This window comes from Marmota flaviventris, chromosome 9, assembly GCF_047511675.1.
Source record: "Marmota flaviventris isolate mMarFla1 chromosome 9, mMarFla1.hap1, whole genome shotgun sequence".
Taxonomy (NCBI): domain Eukaryota; kingdom Metazoa; phylum Chordata; class Mammalia; order Rodentia; family Sciuridae; genus Marmota; species Marmota flaviventris.
This window is the reverse complement of record NC_092506.1, coordinates 96567828-96586991: the sequence shown is the minus strand read 5'-3', so window position 1 is coordinate 96586991 and position 19164 is coordinate 96567828. Positions and strand designations below refer to the sequence as shown.

The 19164-nt window shown below is 38.2% G+C and overlaps 1 protein-coding gene across 4 annotated transcripts in view; it reads right to left on the bottom strand.

The window, feature by feature from the left end:
* The window catches only part of Sik2 (salt inducible kinase 2), a 121791-nt gene that overhangs the window by 17860 nt on the left and 84767 nt on the right, over positions 1-19164 (bottom strand). For all 4 annotated transcript variants that reach the window (XM_027930719.2, XM_027930720.2, XM_071616690.1 and 1 more), the window contains 5 exons: positions 13054-13178; positions 12504-12627; positions 10973-11193; positions 9240-9392; positions 2289-2453 (listed from right to left, as the gene is read on the bottom strand). In XM_027930719.2, coding sequence (XP_027786520.1) covers positions 2289-2453; positions 9240-9392; positions 10973-11193; positions 12504-12627; positions 13054-13178 — 788 coding nt within the window. The remainder of the gene's footprint in view (positions 1-2288; positions 2454-9239; positions 9393-10972; positions 11194-12503; positions 12628-13053; positions 13179-19164) is intronic.

The following is a 19164-nucleotide window of genomic DNA, read 5'->3' as shown; positions in this document are numbered from 1 at the left end:
GTTACGGTAACAATCACAAGCTTTAAAAATAGCTTGCCCTATATAATATAGCAGACAGTGCCCAATCTGTGTTTTGGGCCTGGTGCCCTCACAGACAAGACTTTAGCAGACTGCATTTTAATTTTTTTGAGAGAATTATATCTTTAAAGTAAATGAATTACATTACTCTAATTTATGTCTGAATTTCTGAGCAAGAATGTACCAGTAATTTATAAGGTTATTTAACATACAAATGCAGGCAGAGAAAACAGACTGTTCAAAGGAAGTGGAATCCTAAGGGGCTGTGACACCAACAGGTCCTGTTCATCAACTGGACTTAACACCTGCTGGGGAAGCCTGGGCTTGAGCTGTCTTCTCGGCTGTGCTCTAGCTAAACTGATTATTTAACTTCTGAACCAACCAACTGGATCTTCAGAGTTCCTGATTTCTGAGAAGGCACTTATACTCCCAATAATCAAAATCTTGTTAAGGCTTTTCTCTTAACCCTGACATCCTATCAATTTTATCTTCAGTCTCAATGCAACCATCCCTCCTCTTCTGTCCCATAACCCCTCTCCCAGTTCAGACCCACATCATCTCCTTTGGAGACATGTGCTCTAACTTCCCATTCTCCGTCACCAGTCTCCCCTGTGTTCTGCATGCTAGGGAGCCAGCCAGCCTAATTTTCTGAAGCGCAGAATACATATAGTGCTTCCTTGCTCAAAATCTTCAATTGTCTCTCGTTACCTTAACTCTTCAGTTGTTTCATTTGATACTGAACCCCACACCCATGTTGAAAGCACCCACCAACAGAGCAAGTATTAATTGCCTGGCTTGCCATTCTAAGCTAACCTATCCATTTTTATTTCACACAACTTCTCTCCATATACTTTTTCCCTCAGATAAACTGAACAATGCTCTGATTTAGATGAGCCTTGAAATTCCTTAAGTTTGTTTGTTTTTGTTCAGGCTTTTGTCTCCATTGAAGACATCCCACCCTATTTTCCACCCACTTTGATTCTATCCACTTCTCAATTACCTGCTTTGACACTTAACCCAAAGACTCTCCTGATCAAACACTAAAAGCAACTCTCCTTGCCACCTTCTAGTTTCACTTTGATTTATATCTCCTTACAGGGCCAATTATATTCTCTTTTATCAATTTATTCAACACTTGGCACATTGCTTTTTTTTTTTTTTTGGTATCAGAGATTGAACTCAGGGTCATCTACCATTGAGCTACATCCCCATCCTTATTTTTGCTTTTTATTTTTGAGACAGGGTCTTGTTAAATTGTGGAATCTGGCCTTGAACTTGCGATGCTCCTCTCAGTCTCCCAAGTTGCTGGGATTACATGCGTGTGCCACCATGCCTGGCTGGCACATTGTCTTTTGTTGTGTATAAGGTTTCTTCTGTTAGACCATAGTCTAGCAACATGAGGCAGAGTTCATGTCTGACTCATTTTTTTTTTTTTAATTACCTGAAGAGGCCAAAAAGACAGAAAACCAATATTTACCGAGTATGTAAAATCTTCCCCACTTCTTACAAACACTATCTCAATCCTCATAATAGTCTCATAAATTCGGTATTCTCATTTTACACAAGAGAAAACTGAGGTTCAAAGAGTTCACACAACCTGGTAAAGAACACAGTCTGAATATACTCTAAGGTCTACATTCTTTTGTGACACTCTGCTACTCATTAATATGATCCTTTGTATATCTCTTGATGCTAAGTATATACAACTCATATTAGAAGTTAAATAAATGTCCATTGCTTGAGAGAAGCTGTCATCTTCCATATCCTAAAAGCCAACTTTATAGTTTGCCAAATGTAAACTTGACTCCTTCAAGCATGTCCAAACTAGACCAAAAACAGAGGTTTAGCTGACCAGAAAGCCCATCATTTTGTATCTATAGTATTCTCAGCAGAAGAGAAGCAATACTGACAAAAACAAAGCCCAATTCAGCATAGCAAGTTAACTTTTTGTTTTCAGAATTACAATTTGTTAAAAAACAAATAAAGCTAAACACTTGTGAGGAATTTAGAAACTTGAAGAAAGAAGGAGGAAAAAAAGGGGCTTCTGGGGGAGGAGAGATCTGATGAGTTATGTTATAAAACAGCTGTAATGATAAAACACTGATGAGAATTTAGCTTTGGACATTTCTTAGGTTTTCTCCACAAAAACAACATTCCTGACTGACTTGACAAAATGAGAGTTCAGCTAAGCCACAGCACAGCACTGCAGGATCAAACAAGTCTACAGCCATATGGCAAGCTCTGAGTCTCTCAAACACATCCATCTGTACCTTTGGAGTGTCGACACACTCTTCTTCCATAAATGCAGCTTCCGCCTGACAGCCGGAAGCTGGAAATGAAAAGGCCTCCACGTTGGATGTCTGTGGGAGGAGGGCAGATCGCATCAGCCTCACGTTTGGGGAATGCATGGTCACTGGGAGTCCCACAGTTTGTGCCTGCAAATATAGCAAGAACAGAAAGCAGAGGAACATTAATACTTTCTCTGTAAATACATCGAGTTCTTAGAATAAAATAATTATTCCTGGGACAATTAAAGTATAAACAAGTTATTTATTAGAACTCCCCTCCTCTGGAAAAGATCTGATGAAATATGTATAGAAAATATACATTCATATATAGGGTATTAACTTGAATCAATCAGATATTCTGAAAAGGTTTGTATAGAATTTTATTTCTGTTCCATATTGAGAAGCCTAAGTTTCACACAGATGACAAGAAAGCTTGTCTCTGAGGAGTCAAAGAATATCCTTGGGATCACGAGTTCAAAGCCAGCCTCAGCAACGGTGAGGCACTAAGCAACTCAGAGAGACCCTGTCTCTAAATAAAATGCAAAATAGTGCTAGGGAGTGGGGATGTGGCTCAGTGGTCCAGTGCCCCTAAGTTCAATCCCCAGTACCATCCCCTCCCCCCCAAAAAGAATGTCCTCTGTTTCAACTCAGAAAACATATATTGCCTTCTTCTTTAAATATATTACCTGGAGAAGTATAAGGGGGAATAGGAAAGTCCCTGTTGGTATGATTCTGTACTCTGAACCAGGGATAGATACATACACCCTACAACCAACTATAATGCAAGGGGCACTGAAGTGAGTTCTGTCTCTGTCTCTTGGTGGGGTGGGATGATACTTATTTCTTCATGCGGGTGTGTGGGACAAGCAAGAAAAGAAAAGCAGCAGTTCCTTGGATATGACAGGACTGTCGTCCTTCCTTCAAGGACGCACATAGCCTGCTGGCCCAGTAGAAGGAGATATGCTCATTGCAGTGCAAGTTATGACCTTGAAGTCAACCTACTATAGGAAACTCTGGATGACTTTAAGTCCATTCTTCTGTCTCCTTTGTGAACTACTTTAAGAAGCATCACAAACAATTCTTAAAAGAGAATCTTCCTAAGACAACTGGCAAGGGTTGATTTTAAAGATGAAGCTGCTGGATGATCCTTTTATCCTGATCCCTTCAAAACTAGCAGAATAATTTATTAGATATGTTTTGAACATAAGAGACACTGCAAAACATCTGAGGGAACAGTCATCACGCCAGACTATGACAGGCAGAGGACTGGCCTATATTCTTCTTGCTATAGTCACGTCAAGGGATATAGGATGGTGAGTTTTAGATTCAAATAAACAAAAGGCACAAAATGGTATTAGGTTCTAGTTCTCTCTCAGGAAGTGGGCTTGATTCTTGGCTCCATCATTGGCTCATTGTGTGAACTTAATCAGGTTACCTAATTTCTTTGAATCTTATTTTCTTCACCTGTAAAAAAGGGCATAAATCCTATTTCACAGTGAAGTTAGGATTCTAAAAGGTAACATATAAAGTCCTAATTCAGTAAGGTTAATTCCTCTTCTTTTTCTTCTTTTTTTTTAAAGGGGGGGGGGGAGAGAGAGAGAGAGAGAGAATTTTTTTTTAAGTATTTATTTTTAGTTTTCGGCGGACACAACATCTTTATTTGTATGTGGTGCTAAGGATTGAACCCAGTGCCGCGCGCATGCCAGGCAAGCACATTACCATTTGAGCCACATTCCCAGCCCCGCTCTTTTCCTTTTTTAAAGTCCTAAAATCATCACAAAAATATAGGATTTACACTGTAAGATGAATGTAGTTTTGTTCTCAGATTCTATTTAATGGTTCCCAGTTAGAATTTTCAGTTTGACAGCTGTTCAAGAATGGGAGTATATGTTACTACCATACTTTATATTTCAACATATTTTGAATATACATAGGATATATTTTATATATGGCAGATCCAAATATTGCTATCTCCAGATATACCACATGAGATAAAGAATAGAGGAACAGGGCTGGGCCGGTGGCTTAGTGGTAGAGCACTTGCCTGGCATTTGTGAGGCGCTGGGTTCGATTCTCAGCACCACATATAAATAAATAAAATAAAGGTCTATCAACAACTAAAAAATATTTAAAAAGAAGAATAGAAGAACAACAGCAAAGTCTCAGAATTATATGAATGGTAAGAACAGGAAAAAGATTACTGCATACCATTCTGCGTATGATAAAGAAATTTCTTTTCTTTTGCATCATTCTTCAGGCTTACACCTGTGCCACATTTGATGTTAAACAACTTTTTTTTCTTTTCAAGTATTAGTCATTTAATTTCTCTAGTCAATGTCACAATGTGAAATTTAAACTTTCTAATTTGTTACAGTCTTCCAACCCTCATTGTTGTATTTTCAATCAAAGGATAGAACTGAATTTTGATTTCTATTTCCCAAATGTATTATTCTGTTCCTTTTATATGAAAGTAGGGAAACTATTACCTGGGACACTACAATGGAAATGAGATGGCCACACAAAAACTACAATGTGCTGCTCCTTCTCAGTCCTGACTTTCATCAGCTACAATTCCTTAAATGGCAGGGCTGCTGTGCTAGACCAAGGATTGTACATTTTCCTTGAAAACTTTTGCACCTAACCTGGACTATAATGGACCCATGAACTTGGAAAGGATGGAGGAATAACATTTTGTTGTGATACTTACTTCCCAGGAAATAGGATAGTAGGTATCATACATCTGCTTTTTAGAAGTCTTGCAATTGCTAAGGGGTCTAAGGTAGTCTGTCTGGGCTGGGGTGTGGCTAGTGGTAGCGTGCTAGTGGTAGCATGTACAAAACCCTGGGTTCTGCAGGGCATGGTGGTGCATGCCTATAATTCCAGTGACTTGAGAGGATGAGGCAAGAGGACTGAAAGTTCAAGGCCAGACTCAGCAACTTAGCAAGAGAGAGTTCTGGTTGTCTCTTCCTCTTATAAGAACTAATTTGGAGATAAGGCTTTTAAGGAGGTAAGTTAAAGTTAGATTAAGTCATAAACATGAGATCTTGATCCAAGAGGTCTGGTGTTCTTATAAAAGGAAGAGACCACCAGAACTCTCTCTCCTCAATTGACAGATGGAGAGGCACATGAAAAAAGAGTAAGAAGGCAGCCATCTACCCACGGGAGTTAGCCTGCACCAGATGCTGATGGCTTCAGGAACTGTGAGGAAATGACTTTTCTGTTTGAACCCTTCAGTCTGGCATTTTGTTATGGTAGCCCGAACGAATTAATACAATGCCCACATTGGTGAGGACAGTGCCTGACAGATAAGTGCTCTATTTGCTGAACTCAACTGCTGGTTCAGGTTAACTAATTTTTACTCAGTAGCAATCTTATTAAGTAGGTATTGCCATTTCCATTCTATATTTAAGAATAGAGGAACTCAGAAATTCTTAAGCAAAGTCACCTCAAAATCATGCAGACCTTCTGCATGGAACTAAAATTCTGCAGGATTTTACAGTTCATGTGGTCTTTGTATAGGATAATGTTGTTTCCTCAATTTATTTTCTTTGGTACTGGGGACTAAACCCAGAGGGACTTAACCACTGAGCCACATCCCTAGCATCCCCTCCCTTTTTTAAGATTTTGAGACAGGGTCTTGCTAAGTTGCTCAGGGCCTTGCTAAGTTGCTGAGGCTGGATCTGAACTTGTGATCCTCCTATCTCAGCCTCCCAAGTTGTTAAGATTACAAGCGTGCACCACCATGCCAGCTGTTTCCTTGATTTCTTATTGCTATTATCAATATAGCAATCTGTGGCCTTAGAGGTACCTAAAAAACTGTGCCTGACTTTAAGGAGTTTATAGTTTGGTGATAAAGTACCTGTTATTATTATTATTTAGAATACAGTGAGATTTCTTCTTAGATAGATTTAAAGTACTTTTTATTTGCTGTACAATATGCTGGAAATGTTGCATTTGACTTACTTTGGATAACTACTGAGAAAAATGTCTTGCTTTTTTTATCTTATGAACTCTGACCACTGGTTTTTAACAATTTTGCCACTCCATGGTTTGTATCAATTGTAAGCAAACACGAATGCAATGGGCATCTCAGCTATTGAATTACGGATTAGGAGTTGCCCACTGTAGAACACAGCATAGTATTAGTGTGCCCAGGCTGCCATAACAAAATGCCAGACAGGAGGGGCTCTTTAAAAAAAAAAATTAGAACATAAAGGAATTAAAACAAGAAGGCTCTACTGAAATTTTGAGCATATTTAGTATCCATAAAACCAGAGAAATCTGTACTAAAAAGTAGAACGTGCCCCTCCGAGGGAAGGAAGTGTTTTCCTCAGCAGCGCTGCCTCCTGATTAGCATCCAGCAGCCTTTAAGACAAGTTTGTAGATGAACACTGAAGACTTCCATTTGGATTGCATGTATTTTAAATTACAGTAAGTAGGTTTCTATGATGACATGGGTCAATGCACAAAGTGCAAGAACTCATGGGAGGCTTGGTAAGGAAACAAAGTTAGCAGACGTAAGAAGCCATCTTATACATCTCAACTCCAAGCCAAATTAAATAAAATTTGAGATATCCAGGGGAATTTGCTTAAAGTCTAGATAGGAAAAGATATCAAATAACATATGCACATGCTCAGGAGCAGTTGTTTATGTAACCCTTTACCACTCACTCACTTGCATGTTTAAGAATAAAGATACTTGGCGGTGGGAGGGAAAGGGAGAGAAAAGGGAAATTGCATGGTAATGGAGGGAGACCCTCATTGTTATACAAAATTACATATAAGAGGTTGTGAGGGGAATGGGAAAATAAACAAGGAGAGAAATGAATTACAGTAGATGGGGTAGAGAGAGAAGATGGGAGGGGAGGGGGGGATAGTAGAGGATAGGAAAGGTAGCAGAATACAACAGTTACTAATATGGCATTATGTAAAAATGTGGATGTGTAACCGATGTGATTCTGCAATCTGTATTTGGGGTAAAATTGGGAGTTCATAACCAACTTGATTCTAATGTATGAAATATGATATGTCAAGAGCTTTGTAATGTTTTGAACAACCAATAAAAAAAAAAAAAAGACACTTGGCAAGGAAAGCCTGCTACTGCACTGGGAGTCTCTGCCTCCTGTCCTTTTGCCTGGCTGCACTTGCAAGAAGGAAGGGACACCATCCCAGCTCATGAACTCTCATTTCCCCTCTGTCTTGTAAGCAATACCTAATTAAACTTTGAAGGTTTCTACATGTGAGAAAGTCTAACTCAAATATCTAGAATAACATTGATAACATTATTTAACTCACATTTGTTTTGGTACTCACATTTTCTATATAAAGCATATAAACAAAAATACAATTTGCCTATGAAAATCAAGATTTTTAATTTCCTTGGTTTTTTTCTTTGTACACACTATAAAAAAATGCCAGAATTTCTTATAATCTTGCAAATTTTGTAAACCTGCCAAAGAAATTCAATATGAAAATTCTACTCTTAATTTCACTTTGAATAGAGTCACTCATAGAAGAGGACAAAAATCCTAATAGAGCACTGGAACAAGCCACTCTTCTCCTCAACCTCTATACAGATGATTCCCCAGACCTCTCTACTCCAGCATCTCTCCTGGGATCTATGTCCATATCCCCTCTTGGCAACTAAGTTAATGCCACCACTGTTCTCTCAGGCCTAGCTCAAGACAGAATTATCCCTAACTCACTTTTGTCCTCTAATCCCCCAACATTTACTTATATACAAATACTTACATAGCACTCACTTACTATGTAATAGACACTGTTGTATGTATTCCAAAAATATTAACTAATTTTACTGGCACAACATTCTTATAATCTTATCTATTTACACACAGGAAACTGAGGCACAGAAAGACTTTAGAAATTTTAACCACCATAAGAGCTACTTCTCCAAACCATCACTAGGTTTATACAAGATATATCTCTGAGGTTCTTTTACTTGCCTCTTCCATCTGTTTCTACCAGTGCCACATTAATTTAGATCTTCAGTATTTCTTATCTCAAATACTATAATAATCTCCTAATCGATCTCTCCAAATTTCTTCTCTTCTCTGTCCTGCCCATCATTCCCAATGCTCTCAGATTAATGATTGTAAATAATAACGATATTCTACCACTCTTCCGCTTAACTACTTTCATAGTGCCTTACTTCTTCCTGAATTGTAAGTAAACGCTTTACCATGGCGTGTGGACCTCTTTACAATGTGGCTTCAACTTATCACTCCAACTCCTTATTTCCTTAGACTTCAAGTGTATTTATTGGAACAAGTCCTACAATTGCCAACATAAATACTTCTGCTCATCTTCCGCTGTTTCTGTCTACCTAAAATGCCTTCAAGTACTGCCTCTCCCTGCCACTGTTCCACACATCTGTGAAGATCTGTCCTAACTGCCACCTCTCTCATGATTTCGTTCCCATTCAGATGTGACTCTCTCATCCTTGTCCTCAGTTCTTTAACAGCACTAATCTTTCCCTTCTTTGAATTATGATTATTTGTAGTCTATTCTTATTTTGCTTCCACAGTGTAATGACTCTGAGGGCAAGGAGTGTACTCTACACATCCTAACTCCTAGAGTACCTAAGAATAAAGGTCTACACATGGTAAATCCACAATAAAAATGTGTACATGAAACTGAATGTATAGGTTAGTTACACTAATTCTCAACAGAAGCAAGGGATTAAAACACAAAACATCTCTTTATGAAAAAAACTGTTTGAAATAAAGTTAATCCTTACAAACAGAAAGGTGCGCCAAAACATTTGAGAATTCAGTGAATGATTGAGGGAGAAACTTTCTAGAAAAACAGAGTGTAGAAGATGAAATCCTAACCTTTGTACTACAAGATAAAAAATGTGTCAAACATGCGAATAGGCACATGCACAGATAAGACTATTGGCTAATGGGGCGTTACCTTGGCAACTGTTTGTTCAGCAATGGTGCTAGGCCGACGCTGTCGGCCATCTAGTCTCTGCTCCACAGGAAAACTGCTTCTATGTGATTTCAGGCGCTCCACCAACAAGAAATAAATGGCAGCAAAGTGGTTATAGCTCTTGTTCTGCAAAGACTGAAAGAGAAAACAACTGTTGGTTGAAAGTAGAGTACCATAAAAACCAATCCAATGATCTGTACCTTTCTAAAGCAAAAGTGGGTGTTCTTAAAAGTAAAATAACAAAGTATGCCTCAGAATGAAATCTAGACCTGAAGGCAGACAATTTCAAGTCTTTAGTATTAGTTAAATAAAGGTTGATGCTTTAAAATTACTTGACTGGACCTTTTACATTATCAAGATCTATTTATTTTTCTGCACTAAGAGAAAATGCCATCACTGTTTTATGTAAGCATTCTCACTGCTGTCACACGGTTCCATCTCATAGCTGTAACTACGGTAGAAGCGCAGTTAGCACCCCGAGCCCAGAAGCTCTAATTGCACTGCTTCAACCCAAGTCCAAATCACTGAAAACCATGAAGTGAATGATTAAAGCCTTTGGGAACTTTCTGGTGATTATTTTGGGCTGGAGAATCACATCTGGATACTAGATGGAGAGACACTGTGTCTCCATTCTTAGGTAATTTTTTCCTCTTGTTTTTGCAGTCCCACCCTTTTGAAGCCTTGAAAATAAAGTTGCTTCCCAAATTTTCACATCTTTAGCCTGCCAGTTTTCCAGGATGCTAGTGCAACAGAGAAGCAACTGCTCCTCTGGCTTCTAATTGTACCTGACAGCCTGCATGGGTGCTGGGCAGAGTACCCATAAATGAACGTGGAGCATTCTCAGCAAAACTCACAGGCCAGCAGAACCACGCTCACAGCTGCCATTCTCGATCTACTTCATGGATAAGTACAGAAAAACATCACTAGGTACACAATGAACCAGGCAGGAAAGCCAGTTTATTTTACATACAGCTATGACAGGGGAGGAGGCAGTAGTTTGGATCCTTGGTCTTTCACAGCAAACATGGGGGCATTTGATATTCTTTCTTGTTTCGCTTCTTCCTTAAAAGCACTGTTTTGTTTTTTTGTTGTTGTTGTTGTTGTGTTTTCACTATTGTGGAGGTATTAAAAACATGTATATTCTATATTATGCTAACCACTAGAGGACAGGAAAAAAAGCCAAGAGGAATTTTCCAGGTTCACGACCTTTTTAGTTCTATTATCCCTAATATTTCCAAATCAGGACCCCACCTGTTTTTCTGCCTTCTTAGTTTCTCTAGTTCACAATTAAATCCCACTGGCTTTCTTAAACCCAGTGCCTTTCCTTGTTTCCTGCGTGACCTTCAGCCTTGTTCCATATCTGCATATTTACATTCTACACAAGCTAGTATAGTGCTGATATGAAACTTAATGCTTCGTCTAGAAATAAACTTTCTATCTTGTTCTTTTTAAGCTTCCATCTTCAATTTTCCTGCATCTTCTATAAAACCTCTTGAACTTTTTGGCAGATGAGGCAAAGGAAGGAATTTAGATGTTGAATAAAAGCAAATATAAATAGAGTCTGATGTAACTGTCAGGGAACACTGAACAGTAGGCCTAGGTGCCAGAGATGGATGTGCTAAAAGACCAGGATGACAGGTGTGAGAATGAAATTTCAAGTTACTAACTGCAGAGGAATCCTAACATATATTTAGTCAAATCTCTCGTCACTTTACCTCAACAGTTTTCTGTTGATCTATTCCGAGGCTGTGCATCAATCGCAGGACCTGTTCATTAAACTCCCCAATAGATGGCTCGTTTTCTTGTTCTTGTGGATAGAGAATAGGTCTCTGTACAGGAACTTCTATAAGCATCCACTTATGCTCCTTGATTTGAGCTATGGTTAGTCGTTTGGACGGATCTAGGACCAACATCCTTCGAATAAGGTGCTCACAATCTGTAGAAAACACAATGTTATAGAAGTCGCATAAATCACCTTGCACTTCAGGATTATTTGCTTGACTCCTGTGACTTCGTATAATGGTATTAATCTCTGTGCCCTCCACTGGAAAGTAGACGGTCAAATAAAAAAATGAATGCATGGAAGATACTTATATTTGTCAAGTTCACATGGTGAACTAAGAAAAACAGGAATGTATGGGTCTGAGTCTCTGCTAAATGAGCCTTTCTACTAACGTTGCAACTAAAAATATCTACTCACAGACTTAGTTTTGTATTAAAGAAAAAAACTAAGCCTCACTCCTAGAATGAGAAAATGATAAATTGCTTCTCAATCACACTCAAGGCTGATACACTAAGGCTATGCAGGTAAGACAGAGATCTCCAGTGGGCTGTTGCTTTTCTCATGAGTGCTGCTGAGAAAAAGGTCCACAAAACATTATTTACTTCTGATTACACTAGGAAAACTGCACTGCTGCAACTCTGAGCACTAGCTGATTCTCTGAGCTGATATCATGCTCTTCATCACCCTCACACGAGGGGGTGATGTCATATCACTCACTACACCTCAAGCACCACGGTAAGTGCTTTGTACAGAGTAATTATTCTCATGATACCCTAGGGTAGAAACAATTATTATTTCCATTTTATAGATGAGGAATTGAAGCCAAGAAAGGAATATGACTGCCAAAGCCATACGGCTGTGAGTGGTGGAGTAAGGATTAAAACCAGGTAGAGTCTGGATATAAAGCTCCACAAACTATGCTCTTATCTGCTCAAAAGCATTACTTCTACTATTAGTAGGAACACCAGAGGTAGGATGGAAAAAAAAAAAAAATCACAAAACTAAGGAGTAAATTTAACTACTGCCTATGTAACAACCCAATACAGATAGGCAGGGATTATGGCATTTCAACTTAATTCACTAGAGTTCTGCCAGTTGGCTTTTAATTTAAAATTTTTTAATTTTGCAAAATCCATTTTGTACTTAGAGTAAAATGGTTGTGAGCCTGTATCTATGAAGTGCTTCTATAAGTCTAAAATAAACATGGGACATTTATAGACCCAGAGTGAATGGGAAGACTTGCTGCTCTTAATCTGGGAAACTTCTGTTCTCAGTTATAAGTAGGGAGGCTGGAACTTGTCTCATCTACATGATGGAGTGGGTAGCTTATTTCTATGGCTTTTAAAATGACTAAGTCATTTTATTTGTACCCAAATCTCAGAAAAAGGGAAGCTTTAGCCTAGGCATTTCATTTGGGACAAAAATTCTATAAAGTACACAATTAGTAAGAGACAACTTGTTACCTTCTGACATGAAATATGGAATCCGGAATCTTCCTTCCAAAACTCTCTGCCTCAAAATTGGAAGAGTTGGTCCATCAAAAGGCAGAGCTCCACAGACCAGGACGTACAAAACAACTCCCATGCTCTAGGGAAGAAAACAGTACACTTTCCAGGGAGAACTTTAAACACTCTATCTTCCTCAAAATCCTCAGGGCTCTTAAAATCATACGGACTGAAATATTCCTGTCCAAATTTATTACTTTCTCAGAATTTTGGGGGAAAGAAACTCCAACCCTGACTACTGCAATAAGTATAAAAAATAACAAATGATCTGAATTTCATCATTTTGCTTACTGCTTAACTTTAAATTATTGCTAATATTAGGATGATAACACCTGTCCCTAGAAATTCTTTCCTAGGGATTGATTTCAAGATGCTCTAATTACACTCCAGCAGATGGGGAACGTATGAAATACTGCTTATGTGTCAAGTGCCAGGAGTTTCTACCATGGGCCAAAGTAGCAAGTATTATCATTATAGATGCATTTAACACAGCAAAGCAAAGCAATACCCAAATATCCAGCTGTGGTCCTTCATACTGCTGCCCTTCAAAGACTTCTGGGGCTGCATAAGGGGGGCTGCCACACCATGTTGCCAGCAGTTCACCACTTTTAAAGAAATTTCCAAAACCGAAATCTATTGGAATGGAAATAAATGTTACTTTCATCTATGCTCTCAAACTACACTGCATTTCTCTGCAATAGATTTTATAATATGCTCCATTAACAATGTCACCACTATTCACTCTGTGAGAACTGAGATGACATCTCTCTAGTGAGGAGGCTTCCCTAGCAATTAGCACAATGACCCACAAATTTCAAGTACTCAATAAATATTGATGAATGAATTGTATACATGAATTGAGGTTTCTTCTCAAAAAAGTGAATGAGAGACTGGAAAAGGACTTTTTAAAAGCAAGTATTTTTAAGGTTCAAAGAAAATTTGCTGGTGTGGATAACCATCATGAATTTGATAATCACAGAATTTTAATTACTTGCTGATTGATAAAGATTTTTTAATCTCATATGTTCTATAGGAAAAAAACAGATGAGTAAAACATATTTAAGTGACTGTGGCTGCTCTGACAGCCACTACCTGGGGGTAGCAAGATATATATAGATCGATCTATCTATCTATCTATCTATCTATATCCTTTTAAGGCAACAAGTACAGTTTCCTAAGCAATCACTCTCTCAGTGTTCATCCATGCAACCTGTTTTTAACCAGATACCCATATGAATAACTCACTAATACAGATGGCATACGGCCATCCAGGATGGTATTTTTCCATCCTTAGGCCACCTAGCACCATTATCATTTATTTACTCATTTATGGAATACAACGGCATTATACTTCAAAACAGTGAATAGCCTTGCCCTTATACTCCTCCTCATATGGTATCTACAACTTTTATATGCAGAATGCTCTCTGAATATCTCCTGGCAACATGGGAATCTGAAGCAGAAAAATGCCAAGATCAGGGTCAACCTTGGCAACTTAGTGAGACCTTGTCTCAAAAAATAAATGAATGAATAAATAAATAAATTAATTAAAAAGGACTGGGGATGTAGCTAGTAGTAAAACACCGCTGGATTTAATCCCAGTAACCAAACCAAACCAAACCAAAAGTCAAGTTACAGGGCTGGGATTATAGCTCAGTGGTAAGAGTGCTTGTCCAGCATGTGTGAGGCATTGGGATGATTCTCAGCACCACACATAAATGAATAAATAAAAAATAAAGGTCTATCAACAACTAAAAAAATACAAAAAACAAAAACAGAAACAAACAAACAAACAAAACCAAGCTGCACTCTGGAAACATTGTACTCAAATGTGTACAATATGCACAAAAAGCCCAGTGCAGTGGCGCACACCTGTAATCCCAGCAGCTTGGGAGGCTGAGGCAGGAGGACCTTGAATTCAAAGCCAGCCTCAGCAACAGTCAGGTGCTAAGCAACTCAGTGAAACCTTGTCTCTAAATAAAATGCAAAAAAGAGTTAGGGATGAGGCTCAGGGGTTGAGTGCCCCTGAGTTCAATCTCTGGTACCCTCATCCTCCAAAAAAAAAGCACAAAAAAATTTAGTGAGCTTTGGCATGAATTCAAGTTTCCTATCTTGCTAAGCCTTTGTACAATCTCATGTTCTAACTGGAAAAATATATTCTAACTTTTTGTAAGCTACATGCCTACTGTTTGATGTTGTCATGTACTATCTTAGGGACTGACTACTCCCAGCTGGTGCACAGCATTGTTATGCATAGTAAACTTTAAGAAATTCCCCACAAGGGACTGGATCCAGTTTCCATTGCCAGACTGATTAGCTTCGGGATTTTGGTGAGCCTTAGCTTCCCCACTTGTAAAGTTGCAATAATAAAGTACTCAATCAGCAGCTTGTTGCGAGGGTCCATGGTGTTAATGTGAACTCCGGCTCAGTTCACACCTTCAGACCATGCACATTTGTACCTCACGCAAAGTACTCTCTCCCTTGGATGACATAAGAACTGGGAGCAAGCAGCCCTAACAGTAATAACAGTAACAATCCTCATCATCTCAGCTTCACGGGGAAAGCACAACCATGAAGTCAGGGAGAATAAAGTGACTTTAAGTTTTGCCACTTTCTAACTTCCTGTGCCCTAGGGAAGTTAACTTCCCCACACCATAGCTTCCCTATTTATAAATGTGGGGATAGATAATTCATCTACCCGTTAGGATGCTGTGAAAATTAAATGAGATTAAGAATGTAAAATGCCTAGAGCATAGATGTGAAATGTGAGCACTCCTTCTGTGAAACCATTATTGCCAACTATTTAGAGAAAAAGTCCCAAGGAAATATACAGGAAGGGTAGAAAAAGTGTAGTAATAGTTTTTAGGTTCAGAAGAGAAAAGGGAGTGCATCTGTGAAAAGAATGTTTGACACAGTCTAAACCTGGTGGAATCACATTGTGGATCAGGAGGCAAAGGGAAGCCAATGAGAACTCTTCACAGTGTATCCTCAGTTCAGTTCTGTGTTCCAATTTCCAAAATGGCTGTCAGAGAGTTTACCTTCTCTATGCAACTTAGGACTAACCACTCCTATTCACCTTGGAACCCACATGTACACACAGAGATACATGTTTCTTATTTTCTGGAAAACCACAGTCTCAAATGAGTCAAGGACTAGATGTTCAAGAATCTGGTTTAAGGAAGAAAAGGTTAATTTCAGTTACACTGAAAAGCATAAGAAATTCTGGGGTGTGTATGTGTGGAGATCCTGAAATAGGAACTAAAATGGTTGTACTTTAAACCATAATCACAGGCTGAGTTTTAGAATGTGTAAGTTGAAGATACCCTCCAAATAGCATTGTGAAATTTCAATCTCAAAGAGTCCTTATAGAGCCACTTCATTCTGATCTTCCCCACATCCTGGTGAAATTCACAAAAGTCTGATGGGGGTGGGGGCAGGCCTGTCAGGAAGGTGGTTTGGTCAATGTGGTCTTTGGCTCTCTCCTTGGTGCAATTCATAGCAGGAGAGGGAGAGCTAGGGAAGCATCACCATGCCTGTAGTAGTTCAGTTGCAATACTGGTTTTGTAGACTTAGGACCAACAAAGCAGTTCATTCACAGGAAGAGAAGTACTAAGCATTGTGTACTATTTTCTGTAGTAACTTTCAACAGGAACTTGAGATTGCGGGAATATTAAAAGAAACACCAAAATGTAACCAGGCTCACTAAGCACTACAATATCGTATATGTAGAGGTCTTCCACAACCTTGTCAGGGCATTTCAAATATATTTATAATCACCTGATGAATGGATTAAGTAAGACTCTGCAGTCAGGCAAATTTGGGACCAAACCCTGGGTTTTCTACTTAGGCATGTATCTTGGGCAAATTACTTAACTTCTCAGAGCCTTGATTTTCTCATTTATAAAATGGTAACACTATTACTATCAAGAAAGTTGTAATAATATAAGTAGAAAACAAATATAAAGCTATTGAAACACAGAAGGTACTCAGAAAATGGCAGCAGTTTTTGATATTACCATTATTGTCATTATTATTTCACTTATAAACCAGATTAGAGGGAAGTAGAGTGTGGAGGAAAAAGACAGTCTGAACTCCCAGCTGTCCCAGCCCCACATCATACTGTCTGCAGACAAGAGTAATCCAATAAAGATTTGCTACATGATTATTTTGTCCATCTTTCTCTCTTTTTAAAAAAACATTTTTAAGACGTTGATAGACCTTTATTTAATTCATTTATTTTTATGTGGTGCTGAGAATTGAACCCAGTGCCTCACACATGCCAGGCAAGTACTCTACCAGTGAGCCCCAACCCCAGTTCCCATCTCTCTCTATTTATTTGGCAGTTCTGGGGAAGTCAAACCCAGCATCTCATGCATGCTAGGCAAATGCTTTACCATTGAGCCACAACCCCAGTGCAAGTCCTTATCTCCTTTAAAAGTGCTTCACTATGTTGTACTAGGTGCTGGTCTAAGTTCTTTGAAGATGTCTTCTTAGTAACCCTATGAAGAAACCTTATTTTAGAAGAAAGTTATACTGCTAGCTATTATGCTGTGCAGCTTGAATAAAAACCAAGTATGACTAAAGAGTTCTCACTGTTAAGTGCCACCTTTTCTTCTTTCCCTGGCACAGTGATATGTAGCTATTTTTGAGAAAGTTACTAATTGTCAGCCTTAAGAAGTGGTAATGGGAAGGCACTTAAAAGACTTTATTTCTTCACAGGAATCTGGATAATTTTCTTCATTCACGGTCTGTGGCTTTCTATCTAAAGCATATAGTGAAACAAGAGTCGAGTAAATGGGATGGAATATGAAAATTCAGGTGTTTCTTTTCTTTTAAACTTTTTTAGTTGTAGATGGACACATACCTTTATTTTATTTATTTATTTTTAATGTGGTGCAGAGGATCGAACCCAGTACCTCACACATGCTAGACAAGTGCTCTACCACTGAGTTATAACCCCAGCCCCTCAGTGTTTGTTATTGCTATTTATTTAAATGGAATGGACTATACACAGTTGTCCCTCTTTATTTGTGGGAGATTAGTTTCAGGGCCCCTCATGAACACAGAATCCACAGATGCTCAAATCCCTTATTTAAAATAGTGTAGTATGTGTATACAACTTACATATATCTAGATTACTTATTACTTATCTCTTAGATTACTTATATAATACAATGTAAACGCTATGTAAATAGTTGTTATATTGTATTGATTAGGGTATAGTGACAAGAAAAAAATCTATACAGGTTCAATACAGAAGCAATTACTGCAGGCCTATCTACCAACTACCTTTGGAAAACAAACATACAATTTTCCCCCTGAGTATTTTCCATCAGTGGTTTCCTGAATTCCAGCAGGTGGAGCCTAAAGATACGGAGGGCAGACTGTCTTGATATTTCATCATATTAAGCAAATCCATTCATTTCTTCATTAAATATTTGAAGGCCATTGATATGTTAGCCACTATAGAAATGCCTAAGAATCACACAACAACAAAGAAAAAAGACCCCACAAAGTCACCCAATTTTGGAAAGTATTATGAATACACTGAAATGTCTCTTGGTCTAAGACAGACTCAGGTGTTCTTGGCTTTGCTGGGAAGGAAACAACCTTTCTTGTTTAATTCTCTGATCTGCAAGTCAATGCCTACACCTATGGCTACCATGTTCCTCAGACATTTTACTTGCTCTTTCTGTCATAAAACATATGTCATGCAATTTTGGACCCACTTTGTATTTCTTTAACTTTTTATTTTGAAATACTTCAAAATTTTCAGAAGAATTTCAATGAGTAGAATTTCCTATGCCCTTCACCCAGCTTCCCCTAACACTTACATTTTACATAACTCTAGTAGTACAGTGATCAAAACTAAGAAAGTAACATTGATTTTACTATAGGCTTTATTTTGATTTCATCATTTTTTTTCATTGATGTCCCTTTTCAGTTCCACAATGCACTTAGTGTCATGCCTCTTGAGTTTTCTTCAATTTTAACAGTTCCTTAGTCTTTCCTTGTTTTTCATGATGAAGAGTATTAGTTATCTTTTGTAGACTATCCTCACATGGGGTTTGTCTGATGCCTTCTCATGATTAGATCAAGGCTATAGTCCTCCAGGAAGAACATCACAGAGGTGATGTGCTTGTCTCAGTGCATACATAAGGGGACAGTGGTATTATGTCTAATTACTGGTGTGTTTTGAGCTTGACCACTTAATTAAGGCAGTGTCTGCTCAGTTTCCGCATTGTAATGTTACTATCTTTCCCTTTGTAATGAATATATATTTTTAAAAGATACATTGAGATTATGAATAATCTGTTTCCCTTTGAATGTTCATCCACTAGTGTTAACATTTGCTGGTAGATCTTGGTTGCATCAACAATCAGCTGCCACTCTAATGATTAGCTTTAATTTCCCTTATTCCTATTTATTTAAAAAATTTTACTTTCAATTGACAAATAATAGATATATACATTATGTTTATGGGATAAAATGTGATGTTCTGATACACATTTACATTGTGGAATGATTCAATCATGCTCATTTAACAAATCTATCACCTCATTAATAACAATTCCTAAGGAAGAGTTATCCTTTCCCCGCTTTGTTTATTTATTCATTT